General features: G+C 43.7%; 1 protein-coding gene and 1 long non-coding RNA gene across 3 annotated transcripts; one reads left to right on the top strand and one right to left on the bottom strand.

Moving 5' to 3' along the window:
- Positions 1–675: 675 nt before the first annotated feature.
- On the bottom strand, positions 676–10,342 carry LOC145429743 (uncharacterized). Its single transcript, XR_013910033.1, has 3 exons — positions 9,715–10,342; positions 7,302–9,545; positions 676–4,441 (listed from the first exon to the last, which is right to left on the bottom strand). It is a non-coding gene; the product is annotated as an uncharacterized LOC145429743 (long non-coding RNA).
- LOC145429725 (uncharacterized) lies at positions 4,308–8,856 on the top strand. 2 transcript variants are annotated; one of them, XM_080303677.1, is made up of 5 exons: positions 4,308–4,428; positions 4,583–4,643; positions 6,092–6,152; positions 7,654–7,728; positions 7,832–8,856. In XM_080303677.1, exons 1-5 carry the CDS (start codon positions 4,310–4,312, stop codon positions 8,110–8,112), a joined length of 597 nt encoding a protein of 198 aa, XP_080159803.1. In that variant the 5' UTR covers positions 4,308–4,309; the 3' UTR covers positions 8,113–8,856. The 2 variants fall into 2 exon arrangements, with proteins under 2 accessions (XP_080159803.1, XP_080159808.1); XM_080303682.1 differs by lacking the exon at positions 7,654–7,728 and having other exon boundaries at positions 4,310–4,428.
- Positions 10,343–20,643: the final 10,301 nt, after the last annotated feature.

Raw genomic sequence — 20,643 nt, 5'->3', positions numbered from 1 at the left:
AAAATTAGAAACACTGGAATAGAATAAGAATAAGATACTATATACAACAGATTAAAATAATAAGATAATAAAATACTAAGATAACCGTTGACTGTTCTTCCTTTAACAACAGTCTGTAAGCATTTGGGAACCAAGGGTTTACATTTCTGTAGTTTTGTTGTAGTTTTTGCCAAAGGATTCTCATTCTTGCTTGTTTTAGGACTTGAGCCACATGTTTTTAGTGGTTGATGGTCTGGAGAACTTTCAGTTTAGCAGGCAGATTTTTTTTTCCTGCATACCCGTGCAGTTTGTGTCGGCGTAAAGGACGGTGATAGGTTTGTAGCATAAACCTATTTGCTGGAACGTTAAGGACAATTTAATTACACAGCAAAGCAAGACACGAGTAGGCAAAGTTCTTTATGGTTCTCATGCACGGGAGAGAACTGGACAAACGCCGTTCCTTCGCTTGACCCCAGGTGCTCTCATCCGCTCCCCCGTAACACTGCTCTTTTATTGAGGTTACATGAATATACATAGGTTCATTAACATATGACGTCTACATACACACAAAGAGTACCTTACCTGTGCGTTGTGTAAGTGTGTGTGTTGTCAGAGTGTGACCCCATAAATGACTTCCCTAACCCTGCTGGTTTGGAAGTCCAACAGTTCGTCTAAACAAAAGGCACTTAGCCTAAAACAGATATAGACATGTTTATCCTTCCATAAAACAATAAGAGAAGGTACGACCTCTCCCATGCTCCCAGGATGTGGGTGTGAATGCCAGAACACTCTGGAATGCACACCAAGCCTTTGCAGACTATTAAGGATCACACATCCTATCACTACACAATCGATTATGCACCTCTAAGCATATATAGTTAAAAATTTCTAAGCATAAATGACAATAAACAATACAAATCTAACAGACGGTTTCTGTAGTACCTCTAAAATTTACAGCCTGTCGATTTGTATGAACAATCATTGAACAACCTACAACCAACTTGTAGGTTGGTTTTTAATATATCTGTTATTAAAAACCAACCTACCAACACCCCATATTTTACTAAAGCTGATTCTCCCTTTATCTATCAAAATGAAATTTTAGCTGACATTTTACAGTAACTACAGGGTGTCTATGGACTTTAACACCACAATGCACGTATGACAACATCCAGACAGGAAGCTGAATGCAGACTGCGATAGAGAAAAAATAATGTGAATTCACTTTATGTGTCCTTTAACAGCAAGGCTGCTGTTATCTGCCTCTCACAGTCCTCAAAGGGCCTCACTCTGCCAGTCAAGCAGAAAGTGTCAGTTGCACAGTTCGGGTGGAGCTGCTCTTGGTGCTCCAGTTTCAGTTTGATCTCGGCTTTATGGAGCTTATCAGTCGCAGCTGCCTGTGGTTAGAAAGACGCCATAAAATGTAAAACACACCCCCCGTTCAGCTATCAGGAGAGAATATCATTCTCGGTTTGAACACTAAAATTATGAAACAAAGCCACTTCTGAAAGCATTTGTGGCTGTATTGTTGACAGCACAGAGTAAATGTTCAACACAGTGATTATAACAGATGTGTGAGGAACCACATGGACAGGTGAGGAACATCCTGTTCACATACACTTGTACCGTAGAGCAGGTCAAAGTTCATCAGTAAATCAGCAGTGAAACAGCAAATACGCAGAGGGTGTTAAAAATAAAAAAGCAGAGATATGAAAACATTAAAGCAGAAAAAGAGGCAGCAAGTGAGCTGCTAGCCTGTAGCTCTGTGAAAATAGAGGTTTCAAACAGGTTGATTTGCTTTACAGCAAATCTTTAACAAGACAGTCTGTGATGCCACGTTCCAGTTTTAGTTACTCACAGTGATCTCTGATGGGTCTAAAATGTGTCAGAGCCTCATTATTAATGTGGACTAATGTTTTTGACATAAATCCCCATGACTGTCAGCACTCTGCCTAAAATTAATATACACACAGTAGGTTTAGTGCCCATTAAACTATGATCATGCTGAAGCCTCTGTTGGATATTAGAGGAACTGCAGTCTTTCTGCACATTTCTGAATAATTACCGATTTTTGTTAGCATTAATAATCACACATTTTTAGATTTAAGCAAAGACTGCAACATTTTGAATATGTGCACATGCAGTCTTTGTGCTTAGCTAAGCTAAGCAGGTCTCAGTTCCTGTGGGGGAATCCGGAGTCCTGTGCAGTGTTTGTGCAGTGTGTCTTTAAGCAGCTCTCACAGCAGAGTGTTTGTTCAGTCTGTCAATGAGTAAACGTGCAGCAGGAACAAACCCTCATAGCACCACTGAACCTGAACACACAGCTGTCTGCACACAGGTACGTCCACACTGCTTCTTAAACTTTAGCGCTCATACATTAAGAAAGTAAACTGAACTGTTGGAACACTCAGAGCTGCACTCGTACTCTGGAGCTGCCTGCAGTTATTCAACTGACATGAATGTAGATGAGAAAGTTGATGTGTTTTAATTCACAGACATACAGTCATAATGTCAGTTGTAAAGGAAATTAATGTGCAAACACTAATTATCCTAATATTAATGTGTCAAGAGATATCATAAAGTAACTATTTTACCAAGTTTCACATCTGAGGTTCTGTTATCTGTTACTTTTCTGAGCTGTCTTATGTGATAGCAGCAGCATCAGTGTGTTCTTGATTTTCACGTTTGACGTGAAAAATATTCTCATAGTAGCACTTTTAAGACCAGGAAACAGGTTAAAAGACAGACTGGCATCGTTTGGTATTCACACCAGAAAACCAGAGACAGATGATGAGGCAGCGGGCCCCCAGCTGCAGACCCCACCCTGTTCTATGAGTTACAGGCTGAAACAAAGGGCTGTAATTTGGGGTAATTTGAGGCCAACTGTTGTGACTTCATTGTCTTTTATCAATACAATGTTGCTGTTTTGCACTTTGTCAGAACTATTTAGGGTCTCTTTATGGACTCTTAATGTCTCTTTTACTTGTTTTACGCCTCTTCGTGGCTTTTTTTTTCTTTTTTGACTTGTTTGGCATTTTTCTGGGACCTCACCGTGCTCGTGCATACAAAGATGGAGCGGGTGGAGCGACAGCACCACCTCCTCGTACAGAACAGAGGAGGCTTCGCTGGAAGGCAAAGGGGCTTGCAAATGTGCAGAAACTGTGGCCCGGCAGGATAAAGCAGCTTAAATTGCTCACCCATCAGGATGTGGACAAGGGTGTTGCCTGAGCCATCAGGTGATGTGGGCTGACCTTGAGATCAGGTGACCTGCTGGGACTGCGGCTCGCTTTTGTGGACGCTATAGGCTCGCTTTCTTTGCAAAAACAAAAAGAAAATAAACAGAAAGGCAGTCGTCTCCTTCATACGTGGAACTCCATCTCCAAACAACTGAGAAAAGAGAAGAAATCTTAAAAAGAGCAGCCCCGCCCAAACCTTTCACCGCAGCTCTGATCATCATCGCACATGGTGATGATGTTTCCTGTTTTCATTCATTTATTCTAATCTCTTCATGGTTCGCCTGCTCTGTGGCCTTACTTCACTTTAAGTTCAGTCTCAAGTTCGATGGACTACGATGTGTCTGCGTACTTGAGTCGCAGCTCTGGAGACAGGCATTGGAGACAACAGGAAGTTCCCCCTGCGCAGAATAAAAAACAGCCCCAGCTGTTGAAACATTTAACTGATGTTTTGTCACTGCAACATTTAACAGAAGAGATGTGGCGTGATAATCAGTGAGGTGGATACGTGTTAGCTTGGCTGTTTGCGCCTCGTTTCCTTTATTACAGTGAAATAACTGCGCTAAATGCAGTTTTTTCTAATCTGAACATGGCGTTCTCGCACCGCGACCCACCTCCGGCATCTGCTTCACTGTTTGTGTAACAGGAGTTGGTCAGGATGATTCAATCGCCGCTAAGCTGAAAGAACGAGTACACACCCGACGACGGACCGGCCTTAAAGCACACACAGGGTCACGTTTGATCCACGAGTGTGTTGCTTTGTGCGTTCATGACTCAGGGCTTTAGCACACAATGATATCAGTAAATTTGAGCTCATATTTGCTCAGTTATGTTTGAAGAGCGCATTTAAAGCATTCCTTTGATATGAAAACAGATCAGGTGGAATTTATGTTTCAGAATAGGTCAGAATAAAGTTTCTGACCTTTGACCTCTGCTGATTGTTAGACCTGTTAATGATCAGAGAAACTGAGGATAATTTACATCTGATGCTAATTAAAGTTCTTTACAAAACACTAAAATGCAAAGTGAGTTTCTTGGAGGTCATAAAGTCTCCAGGTCGTCCTCACTCATCTGCGTTTTCTCTCCTCTCAGGGATCATGGCAACCGGACCAGACGCCATCGAGCTGTGGCTCCTGCCATCAGGAGTGGTTAGCTTCTTCATCCTCCTCCTCATCCTCTCCATCTTCCTCACGGGTCTCTGCAGCGACTGCGGCAGGTCAGCAGTCTTTCTACATCACAGAATGATGAAATGAATGAAAATGAAAAGTTTAACGTGATTATCAGAGTCAATCTTAAACAATCCAGTAACATCTGAAATGATCAGTGAATCATTAAAACCTGATCTGACGCTGTTGTTTGTTGTTTTTCAGACATTCGTTTGAGCTTCAGGATCTGGAGGTGAACAGAACCCCGTCAACGCTCATCAGCGTGGTAAGAGACGAGTTTAACGACCTAAAACCTCTGATGGGACGGGGCGTGGCTTAACTTGTAGTCTAAGGAGCTTGAGAAAGGAAAGCTTCTGGACTTCTTTAAGTTGCTTGAAGACGTTTCACATCTCATCCAAGAAGCTTCTTCAGTTCTAGGGTCAAATGGTGGAGAGTCCCAGGCTACGTCCACACTGGCCCGGATAGATTTGAAAACGGCGTTTTTGTCTGAAAACGCTCCGCGTCCACACTAGCGTTTTCAGTCATTTTCACAGAGTTGTGCGTCCACATTGAAACAGCCGAAAACACTTACGTTCTAGTCCTGTGCATGTGTGAAACGCAAGAAGATTCGACCTGCCTCATTTCTGTCTGCTGCTTATTTACTTTCTGGCTCTTTGAAACGTTGCGGCAAAATGTGGAGGAAAAGCAGCGAGTTTTTAAAATGGACTAACAATGAGGTGGAGTTGTTGCTGCGAGTAACACAAAAGTACAAAGTTGCAAAAGCGAGAGAGAATTACAGAATTTGAAGAAAAGCTCTCTGGAGGATGTGCAGACTGATATTAATCTTTAATAGGGCCGTCAAACAAAACAACTGCTGCATAATGCCCTCCGCTATCTTAGTATAATTGGTCACATGACTGCATCATATGACTAACATGCGTCATCGTTTTAGAAAGTCTCTGTTTTCGCCGTCCACACTGCCACCCCAAGCACCATTTTGAAATGTATGTGTTTTTGAGAGCGTTTTGAAAACGCTGTATTTGCCGAAACAGAGAGAAAACGATGCATTTTTAAACTAATATGCATTAGTGTGGACGTAGCCCCAGATTTAAGCCCTGTGGGAGTGTCCACCCCAGGAGGGACAATGGACCCCCTAATGGTCCTCTACCTAATCACACGAGCCATTGTGAAACCTGGCCCCACCCTATCATGTGATTTCCTGAGGTCAGATGGCCCAGGATGTGAGTGGGCGTTAAGGCGTCTGGGAAGCATCTCAAAACTGGATTATAGATGGCAGAGAGTTGGTGTCGTAAGCCCCGCCCTCTTTTCAAAGATGGCCATTCACAGTGGACATAGATGCTTCTTTCACTCCTCTTTCAAACCATCTGTCCTCTCTGTCCAAAATGTGAACATTGGCATCCTCGAACGGTTGACCTTTGACCTTTGGATGCAGATGGACAGCCGAGTCTTGTCCCGTGGAGGTGGCTCTTCTAGGTAGGGGATCATTAGGGGGTCTTTTGTCCCTCTTGGGGGGGGACACTCCCACAGGGTTTAAATCTGGGACTCTCCAATATTTGACCTTAGAACTGAAGAAGCTTCTCGGATGAGAGGTGAAACGTCTTCAAGCAACTTAAAGAAGTCCAGACGCTTTTCTTTGCATGCTCCTTGGACTACGATGACCTGGATGACTGAGAACCTTCACAGACATAGTTAACCTGTCGTGTTGATTGACAGGTGAAGCTGGAGGAAGTGAGAGAAAACCCAACGATCAACGAGATCCAGAACGACGAGAAACGTGAGCAGACTTTTCAGCTATACTAAATGAAGTTTTAATGAAGTAGTTTCATCACATTTTCAGGTTCGTGCGACGGAGTTTACTTCAGTTTTATATAAGCAGCACCAAACTGCATGTGGAATGAAGTCAGGGTGGAGGAAGAGCTCACAACACCTCCAGAAAATAAAAGTCTTTGCAGAAAAATGTCTTTTACGCGTGAGTGCACAGAGGTAGACGAGTAATGGCCCTGAACCTGAAGATCGGAGGTGAAATGAATACCTCCTGTGCTGGAAACGATGACCACCAAGGAAAATAAGTCAGAATTTACTGCGCTAACAGCTACTGACCGTCAGCGAGAGCCGATTCATGTCAGTTAACAGTTAACCCTGTTAGGGACCCTCCCTGGAGGAGCCACCTGGGGGCGCCACAGACTGAGCAAGGTCCCACCAGGCAGACAGCAGACTTTAACTAAAGACATTTAAATTATACGATTCATGAGGTCAAATGAATGATGAGGCTGGGAAGACTGTTTTATAGTTTCAGAAAAAAAATATGAATGACTTCCTGTGTGCATTCCCACCTTTAACATAACTTTATTCTTCCAAAGGAAAAATAAAGAATCACAAAAAAGAAGCTTTCGACCTCGAGCTGAAGGATCTTTTAAATTTATTCTGCATTTAAAGGAGAGGCACGTTTCATCTGTAGTCTCATTTTTCGTGCGCAGAAGCAGGAAGGACGAGATGCTCCGTGATTATCAGCGGAGCTGATTTAACGTGAGGTCTGCAGAAATCATTTCATCAGTGTCCAAATGTAGGAGGAAACAGGAAGTATGACGTTGCACTGATCCCCTGGTGGCGTGGCAAATTTCAACGTGTCGCCATGAAGCACCAAGCTGCTGTAGATCAAATTGTCCAATCAGGGTTGAGCAGCAGCCAGCTGCAGACCCTAATTCGCTGGAGGTTTCTTCCTGTTAAAAGGGAGTTTTTCCTTCCCACCGTCACCAAGTGCTTGCTTAAAGGGGCTCATCTGATAGTTGTAATATTGTTGGGTCTTTACATTGCAATATAAAACACTTTGAGGCAAGTGTTGTTGGGGCTAAATAAATAACAGCGACTTGAATTTAATCAATGTGCTTTTTAAAAAAAATAAATAAAAAGATGATGTCCTCACCTCTCGCTGTCTCTCCGGCTCCCGATGTCCTGACTCTAAAGTCCCGACAGCTCCATCGTACCTGAAACTAAAGAATAAAACAGATGACATGAGTAAATATAAGTAAATAAGAAATATTCCACATGTGCACAAATGAGGCTCATTAACAGGTTCAGTAAGAATATTTAATGGAGTTTTCGTGTAGAACAAGATGCTTTTAGTTCGCTCTCATGCTCGATTTTCTGGCTTCAGGCTGAATCGCTTTCATGAACTCGTGATATTATTTTTTAATGAGAACACTTAAAAATTAAGAAACTCGGTGAAGAAACTCAGATTGCTGAATGTCCCATGATGCCTGTGTTTGTGTGTTCAGAGTCACGTCCTGAAGAGGAAGTCTCAGTGCAATTCACTCCCTGGAGGAGCCACCTGGGGGCGCAACAGAGCCAAGGTTTTATTCTCTGAAGGGAGAGAACGAAGAAACCACAGAAACTACTTTTATTGATCATCGTGATCTGATCATTAGTTCCTAACTGTCGTCTGTCTGTTCACAGATCAAAACGCTGAGCACATCTACCACGCCATCGGAGGACACGGCACCAACCCGGACATATCATCACCAGCAATGCCGGCCAATCACAAGCCAGCCAGAGCACATGACGCCGCTCTGGAGGATTTTAGCAACTACGACGGGGATTCAGTTTATGCTCAAGTCAGCAAGAAGCTGAGCTCCAGTGCTTCACCTCCACCTGTCCATACACCTGCGGAGATACCGGTACAGGAGGAGGAGCCTTCACCTCCGCTGCCCGAGAGGACGGCAGAGATGGAGGGATGATGGATGAAGGACGAGAGACGGTGTGAAGAGACAGAGAACGAAGGACGCCAGGTCCTCCCGCACGCATCATTAACGCCAAAACCTGAAAACTACATCTGCCAATCAGAGTGCTGGAACCCTAACACTCATGACATCACAGCGTCAACATCTCAGCTTCAGCGTCTTGATGTGAGGTTGAATTTCTAATGAAAAGGAGACACGTGTCACACGTGGAGTGACATCAGCGACTCGCTGAATCTGAACACAAGTTCAGAGAAAAAAACACGGAGCACGATTCAGGAACAGCAAAGACGGAGGGAAGTTTCTCTTCCATGGAGGGAAAAATATTTTTCATCTTTATTGTGGTTCAGCAGAGTTTTCAAGCATTTTTATTTTTTATTTTTTCAGAATCAGAAATACTTTATTAATCCCGAAGGAAATGTCCTGATTTTTATGTCCCAATGAGCCTTAAAATTAAAGACAATTTAGATAACTGGCCAAAAAAGTGCCAGAGGCTGTTTCAGAGTAGATGCTAAGTGGCGAGAGTTGTTTCTAGAAGGACTTTGGGGCAGATTCCACTACAAATATATATTTATGTATTTAATTCAAATTCAAATTTTTATTTGTTACGTACACAGTCATACAATTTATAATATACAAACAGTGTGACGGCCTGCAAGAAAACTGCAAAGAAAGCAAAAACACGTCTACATGAAAGGAAAGATGATGAAGGACGGAAACCTTAAATAAAGTTATAGAAAACAATTTTTGAAAGTCTTATGAATGAATTGTTGTTGAGTTGTTTTCAAAGTAGATCCATAAGGTGAAACCTTTACCTACATTAAGGTAGCGCCATTACCATTTTGCCCTTTTTGAGACAGAATTGATCATTTCTATGATCGTGGGGCGATCGTGGCTCAAGAGTTGGGAGTTCGCCTTGTAATCGGAAGGTTGCCGGTTCGAGCCCTGGCTTGGACAGTCTCGGTCGTTGTGTCCTTGGGCAAGACACTTCACCCGTTGCCTACTGGTGGTGGTCAGAGGGCCTGGTGGCGCCAGTGTCATTACAAATGCCCCAACAGCACAAACATGGTCCAGAGGTCCAGTTTAGGGTCAGGTGAAGCCTGGCTAGCAGCTACGGCCACCTGTGTCACCATCCACCTATCAGTCAAAGAGGCCACGCCCCTAATAAAACTAGCAAACTAAGCATTAATAAACTTTAAACAGCTGTGATGAGGCAAACCTGTAATTTGTGGCTGTGGCCGTCCAAGTCCACTGACAGGAAGTGTTCTCAGAGAGAGCCCGTCCTCCTCCAACCAGGCCAAACCTTCATGGGGTCTTTGTTTGCGCCACCACTCCCACTGAGCAGCGTTTGAGTGATCTTGCTGGAGTGTAACAGCTCTCAATTGTCTCAGTGAGGGAATAAACTGAGGCATGGCGGTGGGTCACATGACTTGCTGTTTGAGACACAGGAAAGGAACCAGAGTAGATCAGTTTACACGTCACATTTTGCTGCTTCCGTTTATTAAATCTTCCCTCAAAGCCGACATGTTTATGTCGGATTTCACTGCCTCGTGTCCAACATCGTGACATCGGTGTGAAACACTGAAGCTGAGCTTCTCTCACCATGTGCTGTTTGTATATTCCTGTAATCAAACCGTGGCCCCATCCTCGTGGTGACAGGAGGTGATTTCTTCTGAGCTTTATCATCTGACTGTAAGTGAAGTTACAGCATTTAGAAAGTCACGCAGAGTCACAGTGAAACCAGGAGAGGATGCAGTGGCGTCCAAATCACAGCTGAGGCTTTGTTTGGACATGTTTTCGCTTCTGAGACGCTTCTGCTCTGTGATGACGATCTGTCCGGTCCTCGTAAAGACACAATCAGGTCTGAGACTTCACACAAACACAAACACAAAGCTTCTGTGGAAGAACAGGGAACTTTATCAGGAGGTTTTAAATGAAAGAGGAAGTGAGGACAGTTTTGTAAGGAGGGAGGGAATTTCTGAAGCTTTGGGACATTTTTGTAAGGTGGAGATGCCCTGCAGAGCTTTTGTAGGACTTGTCTGACAGAGTTGCACAGATGTCCCACAATTATCACAGATGACACATCACCCTCAGCTTAAGCTGACGACTCCATGGCAAAGCCTGTAGCTGTGTGATGTGAGACGGCTGCACCTCAGTCAGGGACAGAACTTTAAAGGTTTGAGGTCCAGATCCAGGTTCAGGGATCTGTGAGAGTGCCGAATCAGTGACAGACAAACAGGGTAAACATGTGTGTGTGTGTGTGTGTGTGTGTGTGTGTGTGTGTGTGTGTGTGTGTGTGTGTGTGTGTGTGTGCGTCAGATCCTGTCATCGTGTGAGTCAGAGTTAATCAGAAGAGTTCAGCTGATGACTAAAAACAGTGAAACTATCAGCAGGCACGTTTACCACGTCCATCAGCTGCCAGTGGACGTATCCGTGGAAACGAGGAGTCTTCTTCACACACAGACGTTGGTATTGCAACCACAGAGGTGAAGAAAAGAAACGCACCTCCTGACTGACATCATGTTACGCACAGCAGTTATGAATGAGGTGATTTTGGGGTGGGGTTCGGCTATGACTATTTTCTGGAGAACAGAGTCCTGTTTTCTGTCTTCGCTGAGTTTAACATGTCACAGCGGCGGACACTGTTTACATCATACATGCTTCTCTTTGGTAAAATTATTAGCAAACACATTTTTTTTTCATTGCTATGGAGATAATAACCTGTCATATTCGACTATTTTTATAGCACCAACTCACCTCGAGGCGCTTTATATAAGAAGGTAAAGTTATTTAAATCACAAATACACGATATTGTGAGAAGTATTCACTCACCCATCCAAACCATTGAATTCGGGTGTTCCAGTCAGTATAAAATCAAGCACCTCAGCATGCACACGGCTTCTACAAACCGTGACAGTTTGCCACCTGTGCAACAAGTCCAAATATTTCCTCACTACTAAACCTTTCACGTTCCGCTGTGAGTGGGATTATATCAAAGTGGAAGCGATTGGGAGTAACAATAACCCCGCCATGAAGTGCTAGGCCACGTAAAATCACGGTGTGGGGTCAGCGGATGCTGAGGAGCATAGTGCACAGAGGTCGCAGACTTTCTGCATCCAAACTTCACGTGGCCTTCAGATTAGCTCAAGAACAGCGCGTAGAGAACTTCATGGGATGGGTTTCCATGGCGACCAGCTACATCCAAGCCTTACATCACCAAGCACATTGTAAATGTGGGATGCAGTGGTGTAAACATGCCGCCACTGGACTCTAGCGCAGCGGAGATCTGTGACCAATCACACTTCTCCATCTGGTGGTGCACGTGTCTGAATCTGGCGGTTGCCAGGACAACGGTACTTGTCTATCCTCATTGTGCCGAGTGTTTTGGTGGAGTGGGGTTATGGGTTGTTTCTCAGGAGTTAGTTCCAGAGAAGGGAACTCCTAATTCAGAATTTATGGTCGAGCGGAGCGAGCGCCTCTGCTGTGGGCTCCACTCCTGCCCGTCGCCTGCAGTGAGCTCTGCTGTCAGATGGAGGCGGTGTACAAAGTATGTGCTGCAACCAGTCTGTGGGCCCCTCTTGCTCATGTTGTTGTTGGTCCGTAAGCCAGCTGCCAAGGAGAGTGAAGTTCTAACACACCGGGCATTAAAAATAATGAAAAGTGTCACTGCAGCCACTCTCTTTATTTTTTTATTTTGCAGTTTTTTCCCGCTTCTCCCTGCTGAACTCTGCTATCGCTCCCTGTTCTATTCCTGCCCACCTATCAACCAGCCAACATTCAGCAGTCACATACGTGGACCGCACGACAGCAAATGTTCCCCCCCTCGGTCCGACCTAGAAAACATTTATGTGATTAATACCCTGTTAATAATTCAGCATACCAAGACTGTTTCATGTTCCCAACTTTGTGGGAACAGTTTGGAGATGACCCCTTCCTGTTCCAACACAATTGCACACAAGGTAGGTTCAAAAAGACGTGAATGAGCCAGTTTGGTGTAGAACAGGGCTGCCCAATCCCAGTCCTCGAGAGCTACTATCTTGCAGCTTTTAGATGCATCCCTACTCTTCAGCATGCCATCGTGTTTGGCAAAGGCCTGATAACAAGCCATTCATTTGATTCGGGTGTGTGGGAACAAGGATGCATCTAAAAGCTGTAGGACGGTAGCTCTCGAGGACCGGGATTGGGCACCCCTGGTGTAGAAGAACTTGACCGGCCTGAACAGAGTCTTGACCTCAAACTGACAGAACACCTTTTCATCCCACCTTGGGATTAATTGGAGATTGTCAGGCCTTCTCGTCCAACATCAGTGTGACCTCCCAAATGTGCTCCTGTAAGAACGGTCAACGATTCCCATAAACGCTCCTAAACCCTGGGAAAGCCTTCCAGTTATAGCTGCAAAGGGTGGGCTGACATTAAATTATGGATATTAAACTATGGATTAATAGTGGGAGTTACAAGTTATTATACATCTGAATGCAGATGTCCAAAATGCTGGGCATCCTCTGCACACGGCCATAAACAACCAGAAGAGTCTGTTCAGTGACAGGTTGCTTCTCCCAAAGACAAGAACTAACAGACTTAAAAACTCCTTTGTCCCACACGCCATCAGACTGTTTAACTCCTCTCTGGAGGGGAGAGGGAGGGGAAACAGGAGGACAAAGGAGGGGGGAACAACTAAGCTGTAGTGCCTCTTCACCTCACTGTGCAATACCTTGTGCAATACTTTTGTAAATAGTCAACAGTGCAATAGACTCAATACTTGAAATGTGCAATTCACTTGTATTTTTATTTTTTATTCCTATTTACTCTATTTATCCCCTTTGTATATTTTATTTATATTTGTTTCTGTATTTATATATGTGTGTGTGTGTGTGTGTGTGTGTGTGTGTGTGTGTGTGTGTGTGTGTGTGTGTGTGTGTGTGTGTGTGTGTGTGTGTGTGTGTATATATATATAACAATTCTGTAACTGTAACTTCGGTCGTTGCTGTGCTTTTTTTGGAAATCGAATTTCCCAGAGGAACCCACCCGAGGGATTAATAAAGTTCTATCTTATCTTATCTCTTATCTTAAAAGCTTATTGCAATACAGTGAATGTTTTTAAACATAAAGGCTGGATGAACCTAATATTCTTCCTCTAAGTTCAGACAAACTGATGTTATTATATTTGACTTATAAACCTTAGAAACAGGATTTCTAATCACACTGACTCGGACAGCATTAAATAAACTCGGCCATTTTAACATCTTTCTATTCACATACAAAGCCTTGAATAACCATCGTATCATCGCAGCAGAGCACAATCTTTGCTCTCGCTCTCTCATAGTTTCAGTTTTCTTCTCCTCCCTCTTCACTTTCTCCAGTAGGGCTGAGAATCGTCACTGATTTCTAGAATCGATTCGATTCAGACTCACAAGGTCCCGAATCGATTTGAATCGGGGAAATTTTGCCTCAGACAGTCAGAAATATTATAATTCAGATCATGCATCAGTACATTTCCATATTTTTATATCTATAAAAAGGAAGCTGACACTTGTGAGACTTTATCAAAGGTGTGAGCATCACAGCAGAGGCCTTTGTGTCAAAGTAGCTGCGGATAAAACACAGAAAAACATGAAGGTGATTTTCCTGGCCTGGATTTTATAAAAATATTCTGCAGTAGATCAAAAATGAAAGAAAACCATTAATCAACTTATGAACATTAGCTGATGCTGCTGACGTGAAGCAGAGCAAAGTTACAGACGTTTGATTAGAGACACAGCGTTTCGCAATTTTGCATAATTTTAAAAAGTTTAAATTTGTTCAGTATTGAACGGCAGAAATGAGGCTTTCTTGTCAGAAGTAAGTAAAAGGAAACAAACAGCGGCCGACAGCCTGTAAACTACGGTAGACTTGTGCGTAACAAGCAAGCGATTAATGCAGAAAACAGATTTTTAGACGGGAAACTGTTGTTGAAGTACAGAGAGAGAGAGAGAGAGCTGTGCATGAAGTGTGATTTTATCCTGGTGGAAGCAAAACAGCGACAGTCAGAGTGAGTTCATGACGATGTTTATGTGAAGCGTAGTTTGGATCTTCTTTTGCTGCTGGTTCAGTCAATATTGTTGGGAGAGAGATCAAACCTGCAGCTTCAGAATCAGTGCAAAAAGGGCGTAAACACAAAGCGCGGACCCGCCGAAACATCAGAATCAGCGAGCTGTCGGCTTTCAGCCCCGACCGTGTCTGTGCCGTCGGGTGAGAAAGGCGACATCTCACTGATCCTGATGTGTCGGCGGCTCCGCGCTTTGTGTTTACGTCTCTGTGCAGAATCCGTGTTCCTGCTCTCATTTACTGTTTCAGCTGTTTGGTGGTTGTTGAAATTTTGTGAGGTTTAACCTGAGATTCTGGCGTTTCAGGCAAAATAAATTTATATTAAAAAATCGATTCAGGATTTTAATGAATCGATATCACGTTATCCAAGCCAGAATCGATTTTAATCGATATATCGATAATCAAAACACAGCCCTATTCTCCAGCCTGTCACAGCAGATCGCTGCCCCTCCCTTCACATAGTTCTGTTGGGGGTTTCTTCCTGTTAAAAGGGAGTTCTTCCTTTCCGTCCACACGTTTAGAGTCTGAATGTCTAAAACTGATGAGAGAATCAGACTGAGAGTTATTCACCGAGTCATCTGACTGCTTCGGGTCTATCACGCCAGAGTGATGTCATCATCAGCTGATTAAACAACCCTGCATCCTGATGATGAATAGACCTTAAAAATAAGCTCTGCTATGCCCCAGGCATACACAGAAATGTGGCTCCTCAGGATAAAGAGGAGGCCACGTGTGCTGATAATGATGATGATAACTATTGGTTATAAATTTTTGAATATCGAGCAACGTTCAGGTTAATGCCTTTCAGATAAAAGAAAGCAGGGGAACGGGACTAACCCATGAACAGCTGAACTTTGTCAAATAAACAAACTAGTCTCAGGATGGAAAAAGTCTTTACCAGAATCACTCAGACACTTCCTGTTTAATTAATGATGACGAGGGAAGTATTTCAGTATTTCTGTTGCCTTGGCTGGACTGCATCTTCAGATCGCTCCGCGGCTGGTTTCAGGGCTGAATTTCTTCACCGATTTCCTTTCTGTCTTTTTTTTCTTACTTGTTGAATCACCCAACTTCCCCAAAGCTCCGGGTCATGGACTGCTGCCCTCACATCCTGCTGTGAGATTGCTTCACACAGTGCTGAATTCCTTCTTCCATTGCGAGAGTCTGAAATAGCAGAACAGACCCAAACCATGACGCTACCACCGCCATGCTTCACAACTATCAAATCTAGCTCACGGCGTCTGATCCAAAACGCTACGATGGCGACAGCCAAAATATCCTTTGACTCTGCACGACAGCATCTGTACATCGTTGATATACAGTCTATGCGTCACTGAGGATGAACTGGTCCAGTGTCAGACAAAGAAGGATTATTTTCAACTGTGAATCAGGCAAAGCTGCTCTGATAAAATCACTAGGTTTACAGTATACACCCAGGTGCTCTGCAGGGCTCCCCACACTTCCAGGCTTTAAACTACATGCCTCACTGGTGCATATTTATGTGTGTTTGCTTATTTTAGATATTTTCTACTCTGTTGTCCTCGATGAAGCCTCGAGCTGAAACGTGTTGGTCACGTAATGAAGTCTTTCATTACAAGCGTTGCTGTAGCTTTGGCCTCTTCAGGTTTTCTCCTCTTCTTCTACGAGCACTTTTGAAGGAGGCGAGGTTGAACGCTCAGCTCTGTGCCTCGCAGCCACAGTGAGCTTTGATAGGCCGCAGCGACACCTCCTCCTGCCCTGTCCGCCCTGAAAGCCAGCTCTTTGCAGCACGGGCGGATAAGCAGTGGAGAAAATGGATGCATGTTGCACTCCTGGTGTTTTCTGCGCAGGTCTGAAACTCGTAAGTAGATCTTAAACCGAGTAAAACTGAATTTCCTCCATTTGTAGCCATCTTATTTACTTGATCTGCTGAAGGTGAAGCACTTGCTTGTTTATTGGTTGGATGATAATGTCTCCTTATTACTGTCACGTAGTCATCGCACTGATGCTGAAGCAGCAGAAACAGATGTATTAATGTGATCCTTTTGAGGCCTTTATAGGTTGTTTTCAGTGTCTTAGTTCACTAAGTAGTTGTCTAAGTAATATATGTGCACCCAGAAACACGCCATAACTGGGCGTTGTGGAAACACACAGAGCTGCACTCCTCTCCTTTGCAGCGCAGCTCCATGCAGCACTGACACACTGCCACAGATTCCTGCATGCATGTAAATCACAGTGATTAGATGATTCCCAGAGAAGCCGTCTCAGGACACGTGTGACAGACAGCTTTGAAACACGCCTGATCTTAAAAAGCAGGTGACACGGGTACGTTCATCAGATCGCCTCCCGCAGAAAGCCTGAAACGGCCTCAGAGTCTGAAAGCAGACACACACAGAGGAGTGAATCACGTCTGTGTGTGTGTGCTGACTCAGCAGGAGTAAGATTACAGAGAACGGTGTTTAAAAGCACCACAGAGAGCCTTTTGGCTTTACTATTCTTTATATTCTAGGGTTTGCTGAATCTGATTTCTGTTTTCCTAAAACAAATAAAAATAAAAAAGAACAGCATTTCCATCTTAAAATGATAAAAACAAAGAGCAAAAATTCCAGAAATTCAGGGAATTATCAGTTTGATGCTGAAAATATCCTGATGTGGGCACCAGGACTTCATGTTTGGCCACCTCGCCTTCACTTCTCCTGCAAATCTGTCCATAAATTCCTGAGCAGCTGCTGAAAACTATCTGAAACAGTCACACGACGCTCTTCATAGAGCTGATAATAAATATCAGGAGGCCTTTAAACAGTTTTGAGTCAGACTGAGAAAATAATTCATTCCTGATTAAAATCTCTCCGCATCTTGTGTCCTGCTGATGTTTTTCTGGCTGTTATTTTTGCTGTGAACTGTCACACAGTGGGAGCTGCGAGCGCAGAGAAAGTGGGTCAAACTGTCGGCGTGACTCATTAACACGGAGCACAAAAAGAGGCGGAATGTTCCTTTAACGGCGGCTCTGCGGGGCCTGCACGTAGCTCACGCAAGCAGCGCAGCGTGTGTGTGTGTGCGTGTGTGTGTGTGCTACGTGCAGCTCTGTACCCCTGCACACACGCTCCGCCCACAGCCGTCTCTTTGTTATCTCTGCAGGATCACACCGCTGAAACTCCGCAGATGTTCCTGCGCAGTAATCGAGCCTTAGCGCGAAATGCGCAGGCGCAGCAGATGCGTACGCGGTGCTGGTGTGTGTGTCCTGCAGCTTTGCCACAGACGGTCGGTCCGCTCCTGCTCACAATAAACAACAGTCCTCGGTGGGGTGTGTGCCTGCGCTCCAGACCTCCGCCAATCAGAGCTCAGCTCCTCCCCCACGTGGTGAGCTTGTTTACTACGGGGCTCGAGCGGCACCGCGGGTGCTGATGGGAAAACCCGGCGCGGACCGGGGAGCACCAGAGTTCAGAGTTCATGTTTGTCAGTCTTCGATCCTCCGGGCTGTGTCACATGACGTTCTATGACGTCATAAACTCAAGGAAAGCGGGTTTTGGAGGCTCGTGCTTCTCTGGTGTACGTGACTCTCACTGGGGATTGTTATCCTTCAGCAGGAACATAGCTGTGATTTCTTTCATCTCATCGATATCTCTAAAATTAGAATCCACCTGTCTGAGAGTGAAACACTCGTTCATGCATTTATTACTTCCAGGCTGGACGACTGTAACTCATTATTATCAGGATGTCCTAAAAACTCCCTGAAAGCCTTCAGCTGATCCAAAATGCTGCAGCAAGAGTCCTGACAGGGACTAGAAAGAGAGCAGATTTCTCCTGTTTTGTCTTCCTGTTAAATCCAGAATTCAAAATCCTGCTCCTCACATACAAGGTCTTAAATAATCAGGCCCCATCTTATCTTAATGACCTTGTAGTACCATATCACCCTATTAGAGCACTTCGCTCTCGCTCTGCAGGCCTACTTGTTGTTCCTAGAGTATTTAAAAGTAGAATGGGAGGCAGAGCCTTCAGTTTTCAGGCCCCTCTTCTGTGGAACCAGCTTCCAGTTTAGATTCAGGAGACAGACACTATCTCTACTTTCAAGATTAGGCTTCAAACTTTCCTTTTTGCTAAAGCATATAGTTAGGGCTGGACCAGGTGACCCTGAATCCTCCCTTAGTCATGCTGCAATAGACATACACTGAGACCTCCTGTCTACCCCCCTCCCTGATTCTGGCTCTGTTGGAGGTCTCTTCCTGTGCAAAGCGGGTTCTTCCTTCTCACTGTCACCGTGTGCTGCCCACAGCGGATTGTATGATTTGGGGGGGTTTCTGTAAAGCACCTTGTTGTTTCCTGACACAGTGAGAGCATAGAAAAATGTTCAGAAAGACCAAACAGTATCTGAACCTCTGTGTCTGTGATAATAACAGTGTGAGTGTATTAACTGTAAGAATTGTCAAACTGAAGATCAAATTTCAACTTTGAAGCCAAAGTTTGTCACCCAGCAGGACTCAGAGTACGTCTACCTCAGAGCCTCATCAACACTGAGCTTATTATTCCCTCTATTTAAAATCATCTTTATTTGGAGGAATGTGTCATCTCACGTCTGTTTCCCTTCATGCTTGTGCTTTCACTCTGGTATGTGTTTTGTCCTGAGGGGCCACTCTAGTCCAAACTGGTGATTCACCGTTTAGTGGCACAAAGAAAGAAAAAGAAATCCTCCGACATCTGCGAGTCACGACGGTAAAGTTTGTGACTGACTGCATAAAAAAACACAAATAACATAAAGGTGGAGGCAGCAGGTATTCTTCTCACCTCAAATTTAGGATGACGGATTCTTTATCCAAAAAACTCAGAAGATTCCCGTTACAGCAGCAAACACAAACATACAGCAGCTTCATAAATGATATGAGTAAAAAGCAGAGGTGGGACCAAGTCATTGTTTTGCAAGTCTCAAGTAAGTCTCAAGTCTTTATCCTCAAGTCTCAAGTCAAGTCTCAAGAAATGTCAGGCAAGTCAGAGTCGAGTCTCAAGTCACTGGTGTAAAAGTCCGAGTCAAGTCACAAGTCTGAAATTTTGAATTTCAAGTCCTTTCGAGTCTTTAAAAAAAAAAAAAACGAAAAAAGAATGTTGCAGTTATGCTAAATGTAAATATTAGACCATGTAATTTTAAAATCCGTGTTTTTCTCAACACATGACAAAATAGTGAACTTAGAAAATATACACAAATTGTGAAATTGCACCTCTTTAAAATGCAGCTCAATTAAACCTAGCTCCAAGAATAATTTTCACCGACAGTTCTGAGATAAGCTGCATGTTATTCTTGGATGCGGTTGTAGGACCGGCTTTAAAATCGCATGACAAAAATATCATACACATTAAAAAAAACTGTATCACCAACGTAGCCTGGACAACATTTGCTAGTTAGATGAAGTCAGCTATCTCATCGTAGCATATTTATATGCATATTTATAATCATACGGTTCTTGGAGTGAGTGCATACACTCATGAAGTTTAGTAACTTCAGGTCACTGCAACAAGCCCAGGTACAGTTTACCGACGGATGGGTGCAGGACCTTGAAATGCACCGTGTAGAACGAAAGACCATCGTACGTATCATAAGTTTACCAGTCTCACAAATTGTGGTCATAAATACACATTCCTTAACCGTTTATTAATAGGACCTTTGAGCTCAACGGTAATTAATTAGTAGTGGAAATAATTTCTGGTACCCATCACAGAAATGTAGCAGTGACAATAATACTGTATGCTGTAATCGTACTGGGCAATTAGTGATACAAACCTGTTTTATCCTGTGAATAAAAGTATATGTTTTTGTCAATGTACCATAATAACAGAAGCGAAACGCAATATTGTGTCAGGACAATTCACTATTTATGCACAATAAATAAAGGAGCATAGCGCGACAATTTCTGTTCAGCGCCAGACTTGCTTGTAACCTATATCACTAATTATGTTATGAAAATGACGTATTAACTACTAAAAAACACTGACCTTCGTGTAAATGCTTGGAGCAGACTAACCTGTGAGCTGGAGTGTTCTGGGACGTTATATTTGATCTTTGAATGGCTGCAATCCAGGCCATCCGTCGCGTCTTTGTTACTTCGGAAACATGGCTCGAACAATTTCTCTTCAACGACGTAATCCGATAACAGCCGATCTCTTTACTCGTCGGCTTCCCGTGGCTGTCATGCGACCGGCTATTGCAGTTAATAATACAACAGCTTCTTGACATTTTTGTGTTTCTTTTTATCGCTGTGTGACTGATTTTAATTGAAAGCCTGCGTGCGCTAGTACCGCTTGCCACGAGTTCCCAGAATCCTTTGCGGTTCTACCCGTGAATGACGTCACATTTTCAATCTCTATATAATATGTATGTTAAATTTTATATTTGGGGTGAAATATCAAGTCTTTTCAAGTAAACCGGTTCAAGTCCAATTCAAGTCCCAAGTCATTGGTGTAAAAGTCCAAGTCAAGTCA

The sequence above is a fragment of the Astatotilapia calliptera genome, chromosome 1 (assembly GCF_964374335.1).
Source record: "Astatotilapia calliptera chromosome 1, fAstCal68.1, whole genome shotgun sequence".
In the NCBI taxonomy this organism is placed as follows: Eukaryota; Metazoa; Chordata; class Actinopteri; order Cichliformes; family Cichlidae; genus Astatotilapia; species Astatotilapia calliptera.
This window is presented reverse-complemented; position numbering and strand designations above follow the sequence as displayed.

Coding starts and splice junctions, on each gene's coding strand:
- LOC145429725 (XM_080303677.1), top strand. CDS start 4,310: ATGGCAACCGGACCAGACGCCATCGAGCTGTGGCTCCTGCCATCAGGA. Junction 4,644..6,091: donor CGTCAACGCTCATCAGCGTG/GTAAGAGACGAG, acceptor GTTGATTGACAG/GTGAAGCTGGAGGAAGTGAG. Junction 6,153..7,653: donor GATCCAGAACGACGAGAAAC/GTGAGCAGACTT, acceptor TTGTGTGTTCAG/AGTCACGTCCTGAAGAGGAA.